Source organism: Ictalurus punctatus, chromosome 19 (assembly GCF_001660625.3).
Source record: "Ictalurus punctatus breed USDA103 chromosome 19, Coco_2.0, whole genome shotgun sequence".
NCBI classification, from domain to species: Eukaryota; Metazoa; Chordata; class Actinopteri; order Siluriformes; family Ictaluridae; genus Ictalurus; species Ictalurus punctatus.
Window position 1 is genome coordinate 5530870 of NC_030434.2, and position 21097 is coordinate 5551966.

At 37.5% G+C, this 21097-nt stretch overlaps 1 protein-coding gene across 1 annotated transcript; it reads right to left on the bottom strand.

Annotated features, from left to right (window-relative positions):
* Window positions 1-5148: 5148 nt before the first annotated feature.
* LOC108279561 (ribonuclease inhibitor) lies at window positions 5149-12940 on the bottom strand. Its single transcript, XM_047162215.2, has 5 exons — window positions 12728-12940; window positions 9549-9743; window positions 8806-8979; window positions 8188-8358; window positions 5149-5544 (listed from the first exon to the last, which is right to left on the bottom strand). The coding sequence occupies exons 1-5, from the start codon at window positions 12853-12855 to the stop codon at window positions 5538-5540; spliced, it is 675 nt and encodes a 224-aa protein (XP_047018171.2). The 5' UTR covers window positions 12856-12940; the 3' UTR covers window positions 5149-5537.
* Window positions 12941-21097: the final 8157 nt, after the last annotated feature.

Below are 21097 nucleotides of genomic sequence, written 5' to 3' on the forward strand. Positions count from 1 at the left end.
TTGTATGTGTGTGTGTGTTATGTCTACTTTCCCGCCCTTGACTGCACGAGGGTGTGTGTGTGTGTGTGGGTGTGTTTTAGCACTCCTCAGCTCGTACACGTCTTTCGACTTTTTGACTAACAACCCATAAAGATCTTTAAAGTGTAATTCCAATTTGTCAATGTACGCCTAATCCCGCTTCTATGTGTCTAGGTGCCCGTTTTTTCTTCTTCTCACCTTTGCTGGATGCTAGGTCTCCCTTATGTATATTTTATGACATTTATTATCCACAACACAGTTCAACTGCCATATTATTTCACACAGCAGTACGCCTATGCACAGCTATTTGTACCTATAAAAGCCTCTGTAATTCTACGATTAAATCGGACGTCTCTTTGAACTGCTCTGGTTGCCAGTGTGTTCATTTAGACTCTCCGGCGGCGTACACGCTCTGTGATAACCCACATGCGCTAGTTTTTCTTTAGAGTAAATGAAGCAGAGGCAAGAAAGGCTGATGGAGGAAAAGTGAAGATAAAGCTGTTATTTGCTTTATCCTTACTATATATATAATGTGAGATATATATCACACTATATATATAATGTGAGAGAGAGAGCGAACGTGTTAATGCAGTAATGAGACAGAAAAGCAGGTGCTGTGCCGAAAAAATTACCCTGTCGCAGGAACACGCATATGAAGATAATCTTCTGCCTCTCAGGGGCAAATAATAATATTGCCACAAATATGGGTCCAACAATAAGTGAAACAGGGTTTTCATAAGTATTGATGTTTATTTCTTTGATCTGACCAAATTGGAAAGAAAAATTTTACATAGAGTATTTTATGGAAATGATAAATGAGCCCCACTGAACACATATTCATCCCAGTCTACACAACACATGAGGGACAGAGTTTTACAGTTTGTGATGCACATTTATTTCCTCCACTTGATGCATGTATACTGTGTTCCTTTCTCAGAGAATCATGTTGCCATATTGATTGATTGTGATAAAGAGCCACACACACAAAGCCATTTATTTTTGTGTCCCACCCCAAATTTGCAGCAGGAACAGACTGTGAGAAAATATAGTGTTTAGAAAGTTTAGAAACAACATTGTGCAGTTTCCCGAAAGACATTTTGTAGTTTCACACACTGCAGAGGGTAAAGTGTAGGAGCAGAAAGGTTATTGGTGCTATGTTGAAACCTTCCCTTTCTCTCTCTGTGTGTGTCTGTGTGTTTTCCACAGAGAAGTTGGGAGAAGCAAACCTTTTTCTTTGTACAAATGAATGTTTACTTGTTTTCACCTACAACCTATACTTTTTCATGTGTACATGCTTTAAACAGCTGGTAATTTTATTAAACATGAGGTGTAGTATACCCAGATAAAGGCAGCTGTTGTTGACACATTATCAGAATCAATGTCTCTTGTTTTATCACAAAACATATCTAACATACCGATATAAATACATAAAAATATTTACATACTTCTCAGCAGAGCATGTGGAAAGGAAGAAAGATCTGACTGATAAAAGCAGAATTATTATTTTTTTAAACACCAGCATGCCCACAAACAATATCTACAGAATAAAATGTATATTTTTATTGTGTACTGCTTTTTTCAGGATACACATCCATTTGAGCTACTCAGCACGGACCTGATAGGTAAGCTGTACATGTGTGATGGTGGACACAGTACAGTACGTAAAGAATTTCTTTCAAAACCATATTGAAAATATTGGCATAATGGATATTATAATATGTTCTTTATATTAACAGATAAACAAGAATGTATGTGCCAAGTTAGAAATTAAAAGGAGCCATTGTTCACCTTACCTTCCTCAAACCAATGGACTGGTAGAGAGGATGAACAGTACCATACAAAGATGAGGCAAATGGTTGCTTTAACATGAACTCATTATATACTTAATTTACATTATTGTGAGATGTACCAAATGATCTTTAATTTACAGCAGCAAATGCAAGTGGGACCATAAATATATCTTTTTGGTAGATGCCCATTGTCAGTTAAAATGAATATTTGTTTAGAGCTCTTGTCATATCACAGCAAACCAGTGACTACATTTCCCATCCAGCACTGTGGCCTACAAACATGGCCACCATGGACTGCAATTCCCAGAACACTCACATTCATTCAAATCATGCACACCTGCATCCAATCTCACACTCTCACTCCACAGTATAAAGAGACCATTTTCAACCAATGTCTTTGTGAAGTCTTATGTGCAGTTGCTTAGTTTCTGTCATATTTCCAAGGCTTATATTGTGTTTGCAGTTCTGGTTATTGACTTTGTTTACTCTGTTGACCTTGATTCTCTGCCTTGCCTAGTTTAGCCTGTTTGCCTGATCATTTGACTCTAGCCTGCCTTGTACTTTGATTTCTGCCTGACCCTTTGCACTTCTTGTTGTTTGATTAAACTGCCATACCTGCACTTGCTTCCATCTCAGCCTCTATTATGTGATAGCTCTCAGCAAGCTGGTAGCAAAAAAAATAAAATTGGGACAAGTACTTGGCTGTGGTCATGTCTAGGTTGTGGACCAAAAAAACAAATAACAACTCAGTTCTCCCCATTCTTTGTGAGGTTTTGGTGAGAGACTCGGTACCCAACAGACGTGCCAGAACACTTCATGGTTATTAAACTCATGTCTAAATATAATTTTAGGTCTATTGATACAGTGTTGAAAACATGGAATGAAAGAATGTAAAAACATGTTCACAGGTAGATAGTGTTGAGGTTGCTGTGGCTGAAAGGACATAAAGAGCCTTAATCAAATTAAGGATATTGCTCATTGGCAATGTCATCAAACAGCAGGAGAGTACAGGAAGGTCAATGAAGCACCGTGCTCCTAAACTTACCTTAAAATGTAGGCAACCAGGTCTGGAGACAGAATATAAGAAACCAAGAGAGAAAAGGTGGCAAACTGGAGGCAAACTTCCTTGGCCCTTTCACTGTGATGGCACTATAGTGGAAAAGTGAAAAATCTGCTGAGAGAAGATGGTACTGTTTTCAAAAAAGTCAGTGGACACAACAGCAGCAGTCCAAGCATTAGCATTCCCTACATCCTCAACAGCAGCATCCTCACCAGCAGCACCAGCCTCAATAGGCCCTGTCTCACCAGTCACCTCACTAGCTCCAACACATGCACACACTTCAGTTGATAAATTAGGTAGCATGATAGTTTTTTTTTTTAATAGTAATTTGTACAAAATGAACAAAATATTGTACTATAATATTGATGTTAATAATGTTGTATAGTATAATACAGCCTACTGTATTTTTTCAGATGTGCAGGAGGCTTGGGCAGGGAAAGGTGTGCATGTACTATTTTCCAAAGTGGGCCTGTACAAACCTTTTTTATTGGGATACTGAAAAGACTGATCCCAACAAAGAGCTTGAGGCTGAGGTATCACTTTTTCATTAATGCATGAAATTATCACTTTCCACTGCCTAATACAAAGACCTTAAGTCATTCAAGGAAATTCAGTAACATTACAACAATGCAGTTGATAGTATTACAGTAAAACTGCCCGTCTAATTCAAGCCCAATTCGTAGTTGGGATGCTGTCTAAAATGTAAATAAATGTAAATAAAAATAGAATGCAATGATTGCAAATATCATGTACAGATGTTATTCACAATAGAACATCGAAAACATATAAAATGTTTAAGATGTAAGACATCTCAGCCTTTATTTTGGACACTACTGTGTACAGCTCATCGTCACTTATTGTACTGAACAACAATAAACCTGTGACAGAGAATTCATGCATTCTGTGAAAACTGTCCTCTGACCGACACCCAGTAAGTTAACTATGAACAGGATTGACAGTTGGATGTCTAGAAATTACTTCAACCTTTCTTACAGCGTTCCATCACTCCTGCAGCTACTTCTAACTCAATACGTGATGTTTCAGTTTCCATCTGTTCTCACACCAATGTGTGGAGCTGCCAAAGAGCATTTAGTGTAACATCTGGAACATAAATTTGTTCTGTTAATGCATCAATAAGAACCAATTCATGTGTGCAAAGGAAGTTTAGGTTATCAAGGTCAAAGTTACAGGTAGAATCGATGATACCATTCTCCTAAATATTTTTTTTTCCTCTCAAAAAAAAACAAACACTTCTAAACAAGTCAAGGATAATTATCTGCACATGTCTCAAATATTACATACAGCTATCATAAATAAGTGACATTTTACCCTTTTACTGAAATAAAATTGTAATTTACATTAGTAAACATTCTGGTGCTTTATCCTAGCCAGCACATAAAATAAGGTAACACATGCAGCGTAACACAAGCTGTGCTGTATATTCACCCCCAAGCTGAAACAAGCTGTACACAAGATACCAGCTGACTAGCAATGAGCAATGTTCACTAACTTTAAACGAAACATGCAATCCATCTTCATGGGAATGTGTAAAACACAAAATACTGCATCAGGGAAATAATATTTCAGTTCATCCAAAGTGAAAGTGCCGCACAAATCTGTCAGTAGTTCCAAAAACTGCCTCACAGTAACAGCTGATGGGGAGAAAGAGAGAAGTGTGCTATGGAGTATTGTCCAAACCAGAATAGGAAATATGATCATGTCACCACTGAGTGTCTAGTTAGTGAAAAAAAAACAAAAAAAAAACTAAATGTAAATGTAAAAGGTGAAAAGTTTAGAATGGGTAAGGCATTTTATTTAAGTACACTCTCAATTAATAAAAGCAGTCTACAATGTACACATGAAAAAATATTCCACTACTGACCTGCCTAAAAAGATGAGAGAGGGAAGCATATAAAAAGATACATAACAGAAAGAAGGTGCTTGTACTCATATACACTCATTCCCAGTTGAGTCTCCTAAAAAAGGTCCACTGTAAAATTGCTGAGTTAAACAGAACCCAGTTTTGGTCGATTCTGAAATCCAGCGCTGGGAACAACGTGGACCGACTCAGTCTGGACTGTTTTATCTCAGCAAGGCTGGGTTATGATGTTGACTCAGCATGTTGATTTAAATTTAAGTACAAAAAGCACTTTTCTCTACAAAAACACTCAGTGGAGCAATATTTTGTTGTTACACAAATTTGTTTTTGAAGAATTGTTGAAATATTATTTTGCTACAAAATTCCTGTTAAATACTCAAGTTAATTTTAAACAACAAAAATAACATTGTATTTATGTATTTTATTTCTTCAAAGTGTATTTAATTGATACAATTAGGCAAGACATTCTAAGTGCTTAAGTACAATATAATTTTAGTTATGTATCCAGCAAATCAGCTAAACAATGCATGTGTAAAGATATTAAAACATTCCAATATTAGACAAATATTAATCACATAAAACAGAAAAACTATATCATGCAACAGTTAGTTCTGGTCCATTCATTTGATTGGAGAAGCAGAGTTCCAAGAGTGCTGATATTTAGTATAACAGCACTGCTACACTAATTAACCAGACGACACGTGACCTGTTGTGAGTCTCAGATGCCAATATTGTTGGGTGAGAATTCCACCAATGTCTTGAAACTGTTCCTGTCCATTTTAGCTGATCTTCACACACTGAATATAAAAGAAATACGTGAATTAATAACCACAAACTGGACTGTGGTACTTCATGATCAACATGTAATCAACTCTGCTCCAAGAGAAACATCATTATCATCTCCTGTTTATAATTAATCATTTGACATTTCTTCATTCTTACTAACATCTGTGTTATAACATTTAGCGAGAACAAATGACTTCAGCAAGTTCTAACAGGAAAATGAGCAGATATTTACCCATCACATCACTACTCTTATCCAATCACACGCTTTGGGGCTTTTTAAATAATGAACACTACTGTCCCATTTACAGTGAGGGAAAAAAGTGTTTGATCCCCTGCTGGTTTTGTACATTTGCCCACTGACAAAGAAATGATCAGTCTATAATTTTAACGGTGGATTTATTTGAACAGTGAGAGACAGAATAACAACAAAAAAAATCCAGAAAAATGCATGTCAAAAATGTTATAAATTGATTTGCATTTTAATGAGGGAAATAAGTATTTGACCCCCTCTCAATCAGAAAGATTTCTGGCTCCCAGGTGTCTTTTATACAGGTGACGAGCTGAGATTAGGAGCACACTCTTAAAGGGGGTGTGGGAGACAAAGGGAGACAACAGTTGGTGCGATTAAAGGGAGACAACAGTTGGTGCGATTATTCGAAAATGGAAGAAACACAAAAGAACTGACAATCTCCCTCGCCAGGGGCTCCATGCAAGATCTCACCTCGTGGAGTTGCATTGATCATGAGAACAGTGAGGAATCAGCCCAGAACTACACGGGAGGATCTTGTCAATAATCTCAAGGCAGCTGGGACCATAGTCACCAAGAAAACAATGGGTAACACACTGCGCCGTGAAGGACTGAAATCCTGCAGCGCCCGCAAGATCCCCCTGCTCAAGAAAGCACATATACATGCCCGTCTGAAGTTTGCCAGTGAACATCTGAATGATTCAGAGGACAACTGGGTGAAAGTATTGTGGTCAGATGAGACCAAAATGGAGCTCTTTGGCATCAACTCAACTTGCCGTGTTTGGAGGAGGAGGAATGCTGCCTATGACCCCAAGAACACCATCCCCACCGTCAAACATGGAGGTGGAAACATTATGCTCTGGGGGTGTTTTTCTGCTAAGGGGACAGGACAACTTCACCGCATCAAAGGGACGATGGACGGGGCCATGTACCGTCAAATCTTGGGTGAGAACCTCCTTCCCTCAGCCAGGGCATTGAAAATGGGTCATGGATGGGTATTCCAGCATGACAATGACCCAAAACACCCGGCAAATGCAACAAAGGAGTGGCTCAGGAAGAAGCACATTAAGGTCCTGGAGTGGCCTAGCCAGTCTCCAGACCTTAATCCCATAGAAAATCTGTGGAGGTAGCTGAAGGTTCGAGTTGCCAAACGTCAGCCTAGAAACCTTAATGACTTGGAGAAGATCTGCAAAGAGGAGTGGGACAAAATCCCTCCTAAGATGTGTGCAAACCTGGTGGCCAACTAAAAGAAACGTCTGACCTCTGTGATTGCCAACAAGGGTTTTGCCACCAAGTACTAAGTCATGTTTTGCAGAGGGGTCAAATACTTATTTCCCTCATTAAAATGCAAATCAATTTATAACATTTTTGACATGCATTTTTCTGGATTTTTTAGTTGTTATTCTGTCTCTCACTGTTCAAATAAACCTACCATTAAAATTATAGACTGATCATTTCTTTGTCAGTGGGCAAACGTACAAAACCAGCAGGGGATCAAATACTTTTTTCCCCTCACTGTAGCTCTTGTTCTACATTTATATTTAAGTGCAGACTTTAAGAAGAAGCCGAGGTGAATGTTACAGTAAAGACAGAAGACACGGTGTGGAGGTAGGGTACTGGAAGAAGTGACAGAGGGAGTAAAGTGGCTGCTTAAATAAATATGTGGCATAAAATATAATCTTTTTAATTTGCTTTTATGAAAGTTGAGAAGAAAGTGTGCTGCTTATGTAACGAGTCTGTCTTAGGTGGTAATCAAACCCAGGTCTCTCATGTACAGAAAGTCACTGGCAGAGCTATTCCCCAAGTAATGAATCAAAGAGCAGCAGAGGCAATGAGGCAGATATGATCCACAATAGAGTCTTACTGATGAAAAGAGCAACAATAAAGGAAAAAAAGATATTGGGGGGTGGGGGGGGCTAATGAGTAGCAGAGTTCAGCATGAGTCTGGAGAGAGGCGCCCCTGCCAACCAGGAGGGGCATCGCAGTCCAGTGAGGAGTTCTTACAGCTTATCAGAAACAGGGAAAAGCAGACATCATCTTGTTCAGACAAAAGCAGCAGTATGACGTCAGAGATAGCAGGCTGTCACAATGAGAGCAGGTGTTCATTTACAATCACTCTCATGCACTCATTTGTGATATTTTGTAGACTCTGTCTGACTCCCTGTCTTGTACCTTCACATGAATTTTAAATCAACACACTTTACTGAACACAAAACAGCATTAAAGCCAATTGTTAGAAAAAATCAGATTAAATAGAATATAGTGACATTTCTAAAACTAGTTTTATTTCCAAACCTGGTAATCTAATATTTATTGGAACTTAAGAGAAACAAACTAATGATAATGAGGTTAAATGATTAGTCTTTTATTTTATTTCCAACATTTATCTAAAAAGGTCATAACTCACATCAGTTCCAGCCGTTTGCAATGTTCATCTTTAAGAGCAGACAGCAGCTTCTTTCCTGAGTCTCCTATTTTATTATCAAACAGATTCAGTTTTCTCAGGTGTGAGGGGTTTGATCTCAGAGCTGAAGTCAGAGCAGCACAGCCTTCATCTGAGACACCACAACCACGCAACCTGTAGAGACACAATGACACACTCTTCACTCTCTCATCTTAAGCAGAGGAACAACAGCACTGACTTTCCTCTGGTTGTAGACAGTTTCCCTCATTGTGGACTGAGTAACACACACTAGATCTTTAGAAATGTTTTTAGTAACTTTTCCCTTCACACATCTCAACAAAATCTCTTTTTTTAATCAGCGTTCAAATGAACAGGTCTTTCTTGGAAAGATCAGACTCTGTAATCAGACCTAAAACAGGCTCAGACTCTAAATAACATTTGGAGAAGTTGTTAGCTCACTGGTTCATGTACTTTTTTAAAGTCAGACTGTGGATGTGTAAATAGTTTATTCAATATTGACTGTGAATATGTTTTATTTATACAGAATGTGTTTTTTATTATTATGACTTTGATGAAGATTAGAACATGTTTTATAATTAATGATTTAAAATATGATCTTACCCCAGTATCTCCAGTTTACAGAGAGGATTCTCAAGTACAGCAGAGAGACTCTTCACTCCTGAGTCTCCTATTTTATTATCAGACAGATACAGTTGTCTCAGGTGTGAGGGGTTTGATTTCAGAGCTGATGTCAGAGCAGCACAGCCTTCATCTGAGACACCACAACCACACAACCTGTACAGAGACACAATGATACAATCTTCATCAACAGGTTTTTATCATGGTTTACTTTCAGAGAAGGTAAACTCTTTATTGAACTAGTCTGTTACACACCACACAGAAAAGTTACTGAGCAATGTCACTCATTGCAGCTTCTTAAAGCAGCAGCTCCTAGTGAGTGAGAACTGGGGTTTGTGAATAATTTTAACAAGACCATGGTGTAGCCCCTAGCAACAAGTGTGCTTTTTTTTGGTGGGCCATTCAGCTTTATAGCTGTTGTTGAATTATTGATATTAAGTGTACTAGATCTGTAAAAGTATTGCTGGCTTTAAAAAGTAATTAGTCAGTTTTTATAGAAGGTATCTCTGTTTATCTCTATTTTAAATGCACACGTTACAAATTATAAGTACATTTAATTATTTCTTTAATGCATGAGTGACTCTGGAGAGAAATCATTATCACTTAATGACTAATCTATTTGTTCTGCATGTTGTACTGTTACAGAACATTCCAGGTGAAAAACAACTCTGTATACAACTGCTGCTTTTAGTGAGTTATTGTGTTTCTCAGAGAGATGATCTTACCTCAGCGTCTCCACTTTACAGTGAGGATTCTCCAGTACAGCACAGAGACTCTTCAGTCCTGAGTGTCCTAGTTCATTCCGAGACAGATCCAGTGTTTTCACAGTCAGATGCAGTTCTCTCAGATTGGAGGTTTCTGAGCTGAGTGATGAGACCAGAGCTGACCAACTTCTCATGCTGATTATATCATAACTGATACTGAAGGAAATAAAATAATATATAACCAACACCCGTCCTTTCAACATCATTCTTTCCCTGGTTACGAAAACTCAGTCATGTGGTTCTTACAAAATGTCTTCCACAACACATTCCCCATGAAATGCAAGAGTCTGTGGAGGTACAGGTGTGAGACGGGATACAGTCCTGTCAATGACAATGAATACAACTCAAACTGCACAGTTTACTGTGGAGCAGGCGACAGGTGATGATCATGTCCGAGCAGCTAAAGAGCAGAGTGATATAACTTAATTCCTTTTACCTCAGATTTCCCCTGAGGATATGGGATGTTGTTTTTCATGTGCTGTTCTTTTTCGATATATGACTGAATGGTAAGAGTTTTCTTGAATATCATTAACTGAAAAAATAGCCATAAAATAATTAGGCTCTTAGTCTAACTAGTAACAGGGGCACTCTCAATGCTGAGTTAGTAATCAGCTGAATGTGATCTGGGAAGTGGGTCATGTGACTGATCACGTGGTGGAGTTTGTAGTCTGTAGTGCTGCTGGGAAATGGAGTTCAGTGCAGGTGTGTTCTGGGAGATGTTATGAAAGCAGGTGACATAAGAATCATTTTCAGGTGCAATTAGAAAATATTTTGGGGTGCTGTCAGTGTTAGCACCAAGCTGCCAGCTGCCACTGTTGGGCACTTGAGCAAGACCCTTAACCCTCTCTGCTCCAGGGGCGCTGTATCATGGCTGACCCTGCACTCTGACCCCAACTTCCTAACAAGCTGGGATATGTGAAGATAGGAATTTCGGTGTGCTGTAATGTATACTGTATGTGACAAATAAAGACTTCTTCTTGGAAGTGATACAGTTACATTTTAAAGCTCAAGTCAGCTTGACTATATTTCTCCAAGTCATGTCTAAATTATGTTAGCTAAGGTTTGCTTAAAAAAATTAAAAGAAGCAGCAATTTCAGTTTTGAAGTGCATTGTAATTTATTATTGGATCTATTTTATTTGTTATTTATATGTACAATTTATTTGTTGACCAATTTCTTGAAGTTGAAAAGTTATTTTCCTTAACCTCAATTTTTGTTCTTTCTTTCTTTCTTCAAATTTACTTGCTTCCTTGTGTATATAGATTTCTATATACAGAATATACAGAAGAAGAAATGCGTTGTAGGCTGATTGGCATTTCCAAATTGTCCTCTCTGTGTGTGTGTGTGTGTGTGTGTGTGTGTGTGTGTGTGTGTGTGTGTGTGTGTGTGTGTGTGTGTGTGTGTGTGTGTGTGTGTGTGTGTGTGTGTGTGTGTGTGTGTGTGTGTGTGTGTGTGTGTGTGTGTGTGTGTGAGAGTGAGTGAGTGTGATTGTGCCCTGTGATCGGTTGGCACTCCACACAGGGTGTCCCACACCTTGCGCCCCAAGTCCCCTTTGATAGGTTCCAGGCTCCCTGTGACCAAGTGTAGGATATGTGTAACAGAAAATGGATGGATGGATGAAATCAGCTGGCTTCTACATATTTAATACCTGCTCCTCGGTCTAATTAAATTGTTTATACAATTTTTATTCTTTAACGTATTTATATATTGTCGCGACGGACCGACAGCCGGCGCGCAGGATAAGAAAGTCGCTCCTTCTCCGACTGCCGCGCAGGCACGAAGCGGACAGCCTCGCGCCAAACACAACGAATTCCACCACTCAGGCGACGGGGGAAGAGTATAAGAGGACACTCTTCCGCCCGTGCACGAGACAGTACTAACTCGCAGACCACGTGCGCGCTCTTTTGCTGCCTAAAGGTATTCCGACCTCAGATACGGCAACATAATTTTTCTAATCTCTCTCTCTCTCTCTCTCTCGTTCTCTTCCCGAAGGTTCGGGTGCGGACGAAGACGCCAGCTGGTAAGCTTACACAGGACGGTGGATGACGGCACGGAAGAACCCCACACCCTTCTAGGGAATCCCGACACGCCCTCGAAAGCGTCAACGCCAGCCACACCCCTACAAGATTAATCACTGTATCACTGCAACCAGTTTCCTGCGTATCTGTGCCCCCCCGGGCTATTTCCCTTACAATATCTATTTGTTAGCATTAGTACTCCACCCTGTATCACCTTAAATTCAAAACATCCTAAAGGACATGTTTGTCAAAGTGAACAAGGAGGACTAGACTTCTTGGCAGCTTTTTATTTAGAGGCATCCCTGCCCATGACATTGAAGTCGAGTTATACATGTTAAACTGTTAAAATGTGGCTGTTGTAAACCATTTTCCTGCTTCTGTAGTTAGACAAATGTGTTATTTGAACAATATCTAGACTCTAGATTTGATATTCTATTGATTATTGAATTATAAATCCTTCTGTAAGCTGAACAAAGTTAGATAGATAAATGTCCATTATAGGCAACTCCTCAGTAAGAACCTGATTGATGTAGAGCTACACAGGTTTGTTAAAGCAATATAAATTAGGCATGTTAGTTTACTAGCAAGCTAAGCCTGTTAAATTCTTAGCACAACAATTTTTTATAGTTAGCTGCTCAGCTGAGATGAAATGTGTGCTGCAATGATAGAGCAACTCGGACCAGAATCATTCCTCCAAACTGCCTGTAAAAACAACCATCTTCTGTTGGCTTGGAAAGGTTGATAGTATTCACAATGTGAGATTTTAGACAAAAGATTCTGGCATTTAAAAATCACTAAAGTCCTGCTATTTCTTTTTTGTAAGTCAAGTTTCCACAAGTTATTACAATTCCACTGTGTTTTGTTTCCAAGAATGTTCGTCAGAGGGAGACATGCAACTGATGTGTCTCACTCAGAGGTCCAGATTTGTTGATCACTGTAGGGATTCCCAATGGTTTAATTACATATTGGTGTATTGCAAAATAATGAATTCTGCTAAAACACACACTAAGTGATACAGTTTGTACAACAGAATACTACATACCATGATAAATAATATATTCAGTTCTAGTTTTATGCTGGAACTGTGACATTAGCAGTGACATTAACAGTGATTAGATGCTACCTGTGTAGATCTGAGGGGCCTTCAGCTTTAAACTTCAAAGGTGGCTCCATAGATTGATCACTCTTCATGGAGATACAGCTGGGTGCTGGTGATTTGGACCTTTCTCCCTTGAGTTTACTGCACAACATTATAGACAGTCCTTTAGTGATTTATATACACTCTTTACCATTTTCACTAACTTGTTAATTTAATGATGACTTAATTTTACTTACAATTAATATAATCTAAAATATTTTCATAACAAATGGTGACTGATAGCTTTTCATTAACAGAAAAACCTTTGGTTAAGTTTTGCCATTCATATGTACTGAACAAATATTTCAGATATTAATATTTGATTGATTAAAGCACATGGACATGTGAAGTTACCGTTTTTTTGAGTGATTTTTAAGTTTATTGCGGGTCTAATCTTAAATATTAGTAAAGTTTGCAAAAACACAGTTTAGTCCTGAAGAGTCTGATCTCTTCCGCTGGAATGGATCGCACTCCTAGAAAACACAAAAACAAATCAACAGTTAAGCTTCACAACAATTTTCCATTTTTGTCACATTTTTAATACCTCTGCTAAAAAAAAATTGACAGCTGCATTAAAATCACAAGCTCCACATTTATATATCTGAACTGTCTGGTCCTGTTACATTGGTGTATATATACATACATGTTTATCATTGAACAGTCAGTGGAACTAAGGAACTTAGTTAGAAATCAAGGTTTATTATTTAGCATATATATATATATATATATATATATATATATATATATATATATATATATATATATATATATATATATATATATATATATATAACATGCAGATAATCCAAAAGATTAATGAAAATAAAAATAAAAAAAAACCTTGGACATTAATGAATGTTGTGTCGGTATGACTTTGGCTTCATTTGTTTTGTGTCTGAAACTTCATTTTGTGTCGTGTGTGTTATGTGTAGCCCCCTATCCCTCTCATTTTTTGATAGTTTTTTTTTGTGTTGCTATTGCTAGTGGTTGTTATTGTTTATGGGAAACCATAATACTTGTGCTAACTAAAATAATCAGAAAGAGATTTAATAAATTTGGCCTGCATGGGAGGTGTGCCTGGAAAAAGCCTTTGCTGTCTAAAAAGAACATTAAAGCAAGAGTACAGTTTGCCAATGAGCATATAGGCAAAGACCAGGCTTTTTGGAATAATGTTCTCTGGACAGACGAATCAAAGAGAGTTGTTTGGCCACAGTAACAGCAGACATGTTTGGCACTGACCAAAGACAGCTTTTCAGGAGAAGCACCTCATACCAGTAATGTAGTGGTGGAAATTGTATGGTTGGTAGTTGCTTCTCTGCCTCAGGAGCTGGACAGCTTGCATTCATTGATTCAACTATAAATTCTGCATTATATTGAAGAAAATGTGGGACCATCTGTCCAAAAGTTGAAGTTGAACCGAAAGTGGACTTTTCAACAGGATAAATATCCTAAGCACACTAGCAAATCCTCCAAGAAATGGCTAAAAAAGAAGAAATGGGGAGTTATGGAATGGCCTAGTCAAAGCCCTGGTTTGAATCGTATTGAAATGTGGGGGGATTTGAAATGGCCAGTATGTGCAACGAAACCCTCAATCATCTTGCTATTAAAAGAATACTACATGGAAGAGACTGATGGACAATTTTGTAAAAGGCCTACAAGAAGTTAAAGAGGGCAATAGTAGCTTCTGAGGCCAAAGGTGTAAATATTTTTTCCACAGAAGAATATCACATCTATTGATATTTCTATTGAATAAATTACTGAAAAAGATGCTTATCCTTGTGGCCTTGATCAAGTATATCAACTTTATTACATGCCCGTACCTATCCTCAGAGCTTCTAACTTCTACTTCAGGGGAACTGATACATAAAATATGACTAATAAATGAAGCTCCGCCTCCATGAGCTCACAGGTGTGTTGTGATTGGCCAGAATTGAGTTCTATTAGAGCCTGGCTCCTTTACTATCCCAGATATTTTCTCTTAATTGCACAGTTGTAGGCTTTGTTTTTTCCCCCTAGTCATTGAATTTGAAACTGCTTTCGTTTTTGACAGCTTGAATTAGCATTTTCCCCCAAGCATGCAAATTCAGGTTCAGGTTCTGCTGACTCTAATTTCATTCCATACAACACCTGTTTACAGCCTATAAACACACCATGACTTCTGCTTCCAGACCGCTAATGAGAGAAATGTGATGAAATATATTTTAAAAACACACAATGTTTGTTCCACACTGATAAATCTATATTCCCCAAACATTTTGAATATTTAATTCATAGGAAATTGGAGAGAGGAAGTTGAAAGGCCTATATAGTACATACACCATAAAAACCTGTTTGCAGCTAAGGTTGTACCTACACGACAAAGATTTCCTACAGCTGATTTTACATGAGTTTTATTTACAATATCATCATTCTTCTTATATAAAGTCATTTATAAAGTTTATTTTGAAGAAATCACTCACCTTTAGTCAACAGTCCTTGTTGTGCGACGTTAATATCACTGTTTCTGCCTTAAAGATTTTGTTTTCACTTTGCCAACTGCTCCACACAGGGCCTGTGCTACCTAGAGTAGGAAATTTGCCTGGTGACTTGGAGGTGGGGCCTCTATAACCGTCACATCACTGTACACTAGTCCACCAATCCAGACAGGCAGGAAAAGACTAGACTCTTTGTCCATTGGATATAGATTAATTGTTACTCACCTGCAATGACAACAATTAATGTCACCATTTCAAAGTGGGTCCCACCCTCTGAATGTATGAAGATATGTCTCCATTTCAAAGTGGGTCCCACCCTCTGAATGTATGAAGATATGTCAACATTTCAAAGTGGGTCCCACCCTCTGAATGTATGAAGATATAGGGTACGATGAACAAAATACAAAAGAGCAACTTTTCTGCAGCTGACTGACTTTAAATCAGTGACTTATCATAGTGCCGAAACAATCACATCCTTAAGGGGCTGCTGAATGAAAGTTTAAACAAGAACACAAAGGAAGTATGTGAGTTGTCATCATCTATTAGTGATTGTAATGTATTCTAAATATTCCATAGAGCAAAAACAGTACAGCATTACAAAAAAGTAAAGTAAACTCTCTGTATTTCTTCTAAATTCCGCTGATGTTTAAGTAACCAGATGAAGTTTAAAAGTCTTTGATGTTTGTAAATATTAAGTGCCATGTCTAAGAGAAATTAGGTGTGGGATCCTTTAAAATGCTCCATGACGTCACATTACCAGTAACGCGTATAGAAGCACAGAAGTGCAGTGTGGGGAGCGATGCTTTCCCTTAGGGAGATTTTACCAGGTGGATAATCGAATATTGTTCATCAATGCATACAGTACATTGGTGTTAAAGTTACTCTGCAGTCTTGATTGGTGTGTGTGTGTGTGTGTGTGTGTGTGTGTGTGTGTGTGTGTGTGTGTGTGTGTGTGTGTGTGTGTGTGTGTGGACTTACTGCAGGTTTTCCCGTGTGATTTCCGTACTAGAGGTTGTGGAGGTTAAAAATGGATATTTTCAACAACAAAACAAATGTACAGTAGGTTTTGTTATATTGTTTCCTTAGTTGAAGGCTGTTTTTATATTGCATTTCAAGAAAAGGGATACACTTGTATTTTCTTTATCAAATGTTGTTTATTTTATTTTTGACTATCAGCAGCTCTGATTTATTAATTCCCTTGATGAAGGAATAAACCAACCTAAACTTTATTTTGTTGGCTTGTATGTGTTTTTATTCACAGTTACATTTACATTACTGCTCTAACTTAATACTTCATCTTAGATTTCAAATCATAAATACTCTTGTTATATTTATTGAAAAAGAAGCGTACAATTTTAGGAACAAATGAACTATTCTTTCTGTTTAGTCGAATTGTCTCTTCCACTTCCACTAGCAATTGATTTGTGTGTATAGTGCATATTTAAAGTATTGCAGTGCAATACATAATATGACTATTTTTATAGTCTATTGGTTCAGGAGGGAGAAATCCTGTCCATACCAGCTAGGAATAAACTCCAAAAGGTTAAAATGTGTAAATTATTGTTATTCACAACCAAAGTTAAACTCTTACTGACTTTTAATCCATTTTTATTTGAAGGAAAAATATGCAGTACTTCTCTTGAATACTCTCTATGTACTACACTCATTACTTTGGTGAGTTTTAACTATTACAGATTTAAAATAATAATAATAATAATAATTTTGGACATAGCTTCTAAATAGTCAGAAATATTGTTAAAACAAGTTGTGACATATTTTGCACCAGAAAATAGAATATACTACACCTCTCAATTTGGCACGTAGCCTATATTTGTTACTGAAATGTTAAAAATGGGGAAAAAAAATTAAATAGCTTCTAAATGGTTTGACCAACTGACCCAAAACAAGTAGTAAAATATCTTCTCTAGAATGTACTACACTTTTCACTTTGGCAAATTTAACTGTATTGTTAATAACTTCATGCATAAATTATTTTTACTGCAATTAGTCCCTATAACAAACTTTAAAGATGGGGAATGAGGAGGCGAGAACTGGCTGAACATAAACATAAAGTTTAATCATAAACATAACTCAAACATAACATAAAACGCACAAACATAACTGCAACACAAAGCACACGTGCATCTCTCTCTCTCTCTCTCCCGCTCTCTCTCTCCCTCATTTTATTAAATCATTGCACGGCCGTCATTGAAAGCTAATAAACTAAGAAAGTACCAATTTAGCTGATATAGCCATTTGAAGTATCAAGTGGCTAGCTCACTATTGCTAATGCTAATCCTCATTTTGTAACAGGAGCTGAGTTGTCACAATTTATCACTCTTATATGTAAGCAGTGACTGACTACCGGCCATTGGATTATTTGAAAAATAATGCACACCCGAGGTGGAATCAAGTATTAAACAGCACTGTGGTATAAAATACATTATTTTCTCAAAACAAAAGAGAATACCAATGGACTCGTGTTTCATGCAGATGTGCATTTGCTTTTTGTTTCTTTTAAGGTTTATTTATAATCTTAGTGTTATAGTAAGGTTATCAATCTTTTTTGTTTCCTTCAGGCAAGTGCCACCGCAGCAGATGTTGAGAAGACTCTCACACTCCCTGCAGGTCCTCGCCTTATACTTCTCGAAATGTATACAATAACATGTGTGTTTGAGAAGAACATCCATGACTGCCTAAGACTTTTGCATATAAACATATTTGTTTTATTCAACAAAGCAATATAATATATTAAATAATGTAATGTTTCAGTAAAATTAAATGAGTGTAAAACATATCTTTTTTGTGTTAAATACCTCATGTACCTGGGCATGTCATTCACACTCACTTGCTCACTCTCACTCACTCACAAACATGCTCACAGTAACTCACACTCAATAACTCACACACAAACACACTCACTCACTGTTTAGCAGCCAAAATTCAAAAGTGGTGCTGGTGCTTTGCATTAATGACACAGTGGGTCCTTTTTGTTTGTGAGGGAATCCTACCTATATTCCTGACAGGGCTTGCAACATTGTTCGCAATGTTTAACTTACAGTACCAGGAGGAGGCCTCTTGTACTTTGGAGTTCATTCACAGGTAAGATACCTTGTTACTTAAATCTAACTTTAATTTTGTTTTGTTTTTCGCATGCCTCATTTCCCTACTCTAAATGTCACCAACTGTTGTTGTATAGTGCTGTGTTTCCAGGCGCTTCAGTGGGATAAACCCAGAGCAGGGTTCAAAGTCTAGCCGGGGCGAGGTGGTCTCAAAGAAGACAGGTAAAATCATCACCAAGAAATCTCACAGTTAACCCTCGTGCCTCCATTCTCCTAAAGAATCTCATGGACTTGTTAGTGGGACTTGATTTACACAAGCAAGTTATTACACACTAATGCACTCATTGGTAGTATGTGTGCAGACACAAATTTATAAAAAAAATTATAATGAGAATTTGGAATTTATTATTATTATTTTTTTTAAGTATTTTGGTTTTTGAAGGTTTTTGTTAGATTTTACTGACCTCTGTCATACCACTGCAAACAAGCAACTCCATTTCCCAGAATGCACCGTGAACTACAAACATGGCCGACAACAACTACACTTATAAAAATATAGTATTTAATTTAGTGTAACGATTATACACTTTACCTGGCTGCTACCACACTAACTGCTATGTCCATATTTCATATAAGCTAATTTGCTGAATACTCAGTCATAGCATGTTATGTTCATATTTATACCATTTTTTAATTATATTGTTATTCCTTGGCACCGATCTTCTGCACTACCTGTTATATCAGATACTTTCACACTAAAACTGTGTACTGTTCGGCACTACACGGTCACTTACTGTGTCTATTGTCCTGTTTTAGTAGTACTGTACTCTCCTGTGTTGTTAGCACACGTTTGCACGTGCTCTTTATGTAGAATGTCTAGATCTTATTTAGTTCTGTGTCGTCTCATGTGGTTAGTGTGTTGTTTTATGTAGCACCATGGTCCTAGAGGAACGTTGTTTTGTTTCACTGTGTACTGTACCAGCTGTATATGGTTGAAATGACAATAAAACCACTTGAACTTCCCAAACACACTCACACTACTCCTTTTACGAGACTCATTCAGTCATCAATTTGTGAAAAAAGTCTCTGTCTGTACCAAGCCTTCATACTGTGTCTGTTTTTTTTTTTTTTTTTTTTTTACGTTTATGACCTCGTCGCTTTGCCCTGCCATTTGTACTGTTTGCCTGATTTCTTCCTGTTCATGATTATTGACTTCTGCCTTATCCTTTGGACTTGTTGTTGTTTTATTAAACTGCCATACCTGCATTTGCTTCTGTCTGTGCCTCCAAATCATAACAACCTCGGCCAAAAAAATGTCTCCTGTTTACATGTGCTTTTGTGCCTGCAAAATTTTAAGCTGCGAATTCACTTTTTCCAGATTGTTGTTTAGACAGCTCGTTCAGTGATTTTACTCTAAGGTTGTGATTGCGTTGTCATTTTATTTCATAAATAATGTACTTGAATACATACACTTAAAGAGCAATAAATCATATACCGTAGTAAATTGTGTGCTGTAGGCTACATTTTGGGCACTAATCTCTCAATTGAGGTACAGTGGTGCTTGAAAGTTTGTGAAACCTTTAGAATTTTCTACATTTCTGCATAAATGTGACCTAAAACATCCTCAGGTTTTCATACATGTCCTAAAAGTAGATAAAAAAGAACCCTTTTAAACAAATGAGACAAAAATATTATACTTGGTCATTTAATTATTGAGGAAAATGACCCAATATTACATATCTGTGAGTGGCAAAAGTATGTGAACCTTTGTTTTCAGTACCTCAGTAACCTTTGCCTTCAGTATCTCCTTGTGTAGCAATAACCAGTAACTGTTGATCAGTCCTGCACATCAGCTTGCAGGAATTTTATCTCGTTCCTCAGTACAGAACAGCTTCAACTCTGGGATGTTGGTGGGTTTCCTCACATGATCTGCTTACTTCAGGTCCTTCTACAACATTTATATTGGATTAAGGTCAGGACTTTAACTTGGTTATTCCAAAACATTAACTTTATTCTTCTTTAACCATTCTTTGTTAGAGCGACTTGTGTTCTTAGGGTCATTGTCTTGCTACATGACCCACTTTCCCTTGAGATTCAGTTCACAGACAGATATCATGACATTTTTCTTTAGAAATCAATGGTATAATTCAGAATTCATTGTTTCATCAATGATGGCAAGTCGTCCTGGCCCAGATGCAGCCAAACAGGCCCAAAGCATGATACTACCACCACCACAGATGTTATAAGGTTCTTATGCTGGAATGCAGTGTTTTCTTTTCTCTGAACATAACATTCTCATTTAAACCAAAAAGTTCTATTTTGGTTCCATCTGTCCACAAAACATTTTTCCAATACCCTTCTGGCTTGTCCACATGATTTTTAGCAGACTGCAGAGGGGCAGCAAATGTTCTTTTTGGTGAGCAGTGACTTATTCCTTGCAATCCTGCTATGCACACCATTCTTGTTCAGTTACCCTGGGTTCCTTTGTGACCTCACAGACTATTACACACAGGGTAATTAGCAACCCCCAAATGTAGATGAATTGTCGGCAGTGGCATGCAAAATTGTCTGGTCATCTGCCACTTTGGGGGGTACCTTTCTCGCACAAGTAGAGCTAAAAAAAAAAATTAGATATCTAAATTTGCGTAAATTAGTTGTAGTGTGCAAAACAATGCAAAAGTGGGACAGTTTTGGGCAGATTCACCATGACATAATGACAAAAAGCTTTATACTGCTAGCCTTTGATTTTTTTTTTTTTTGTAAAGAGACAATCCTTCTAAATGTAAATGTATTGAAAAAATATTTGACATAGCTTTAAT

What these genes read in the sequence shown, in the direction of transcription:
- LOC108279561 (XM_047162215.2), bottom strand. Translation starts at nt 12,855, where the DNA reads ATGTTGTGCAGTAAACTCAAGGGAGAAAGGTCCAAATCACCAGCACCC. An exon ending in TGTAAAGTGGAGACGCTGAG is followed by an intron (nt 8,980 to 9,548) that starts GTAAGATCATCT and finishes GTCTCTGTACAG; the next exon opens with GTTGTGTGGTTGTGGTGTCT. An exon ending in TGTAAACTGGAGATACTGGG is followed by an intron (nt 8,359 to 8,805) that starts GTAAGATCATAT and finishes GTGTCTCTACAG; the next exon opens with GTTGCGTGGTTGTGGTGTCT.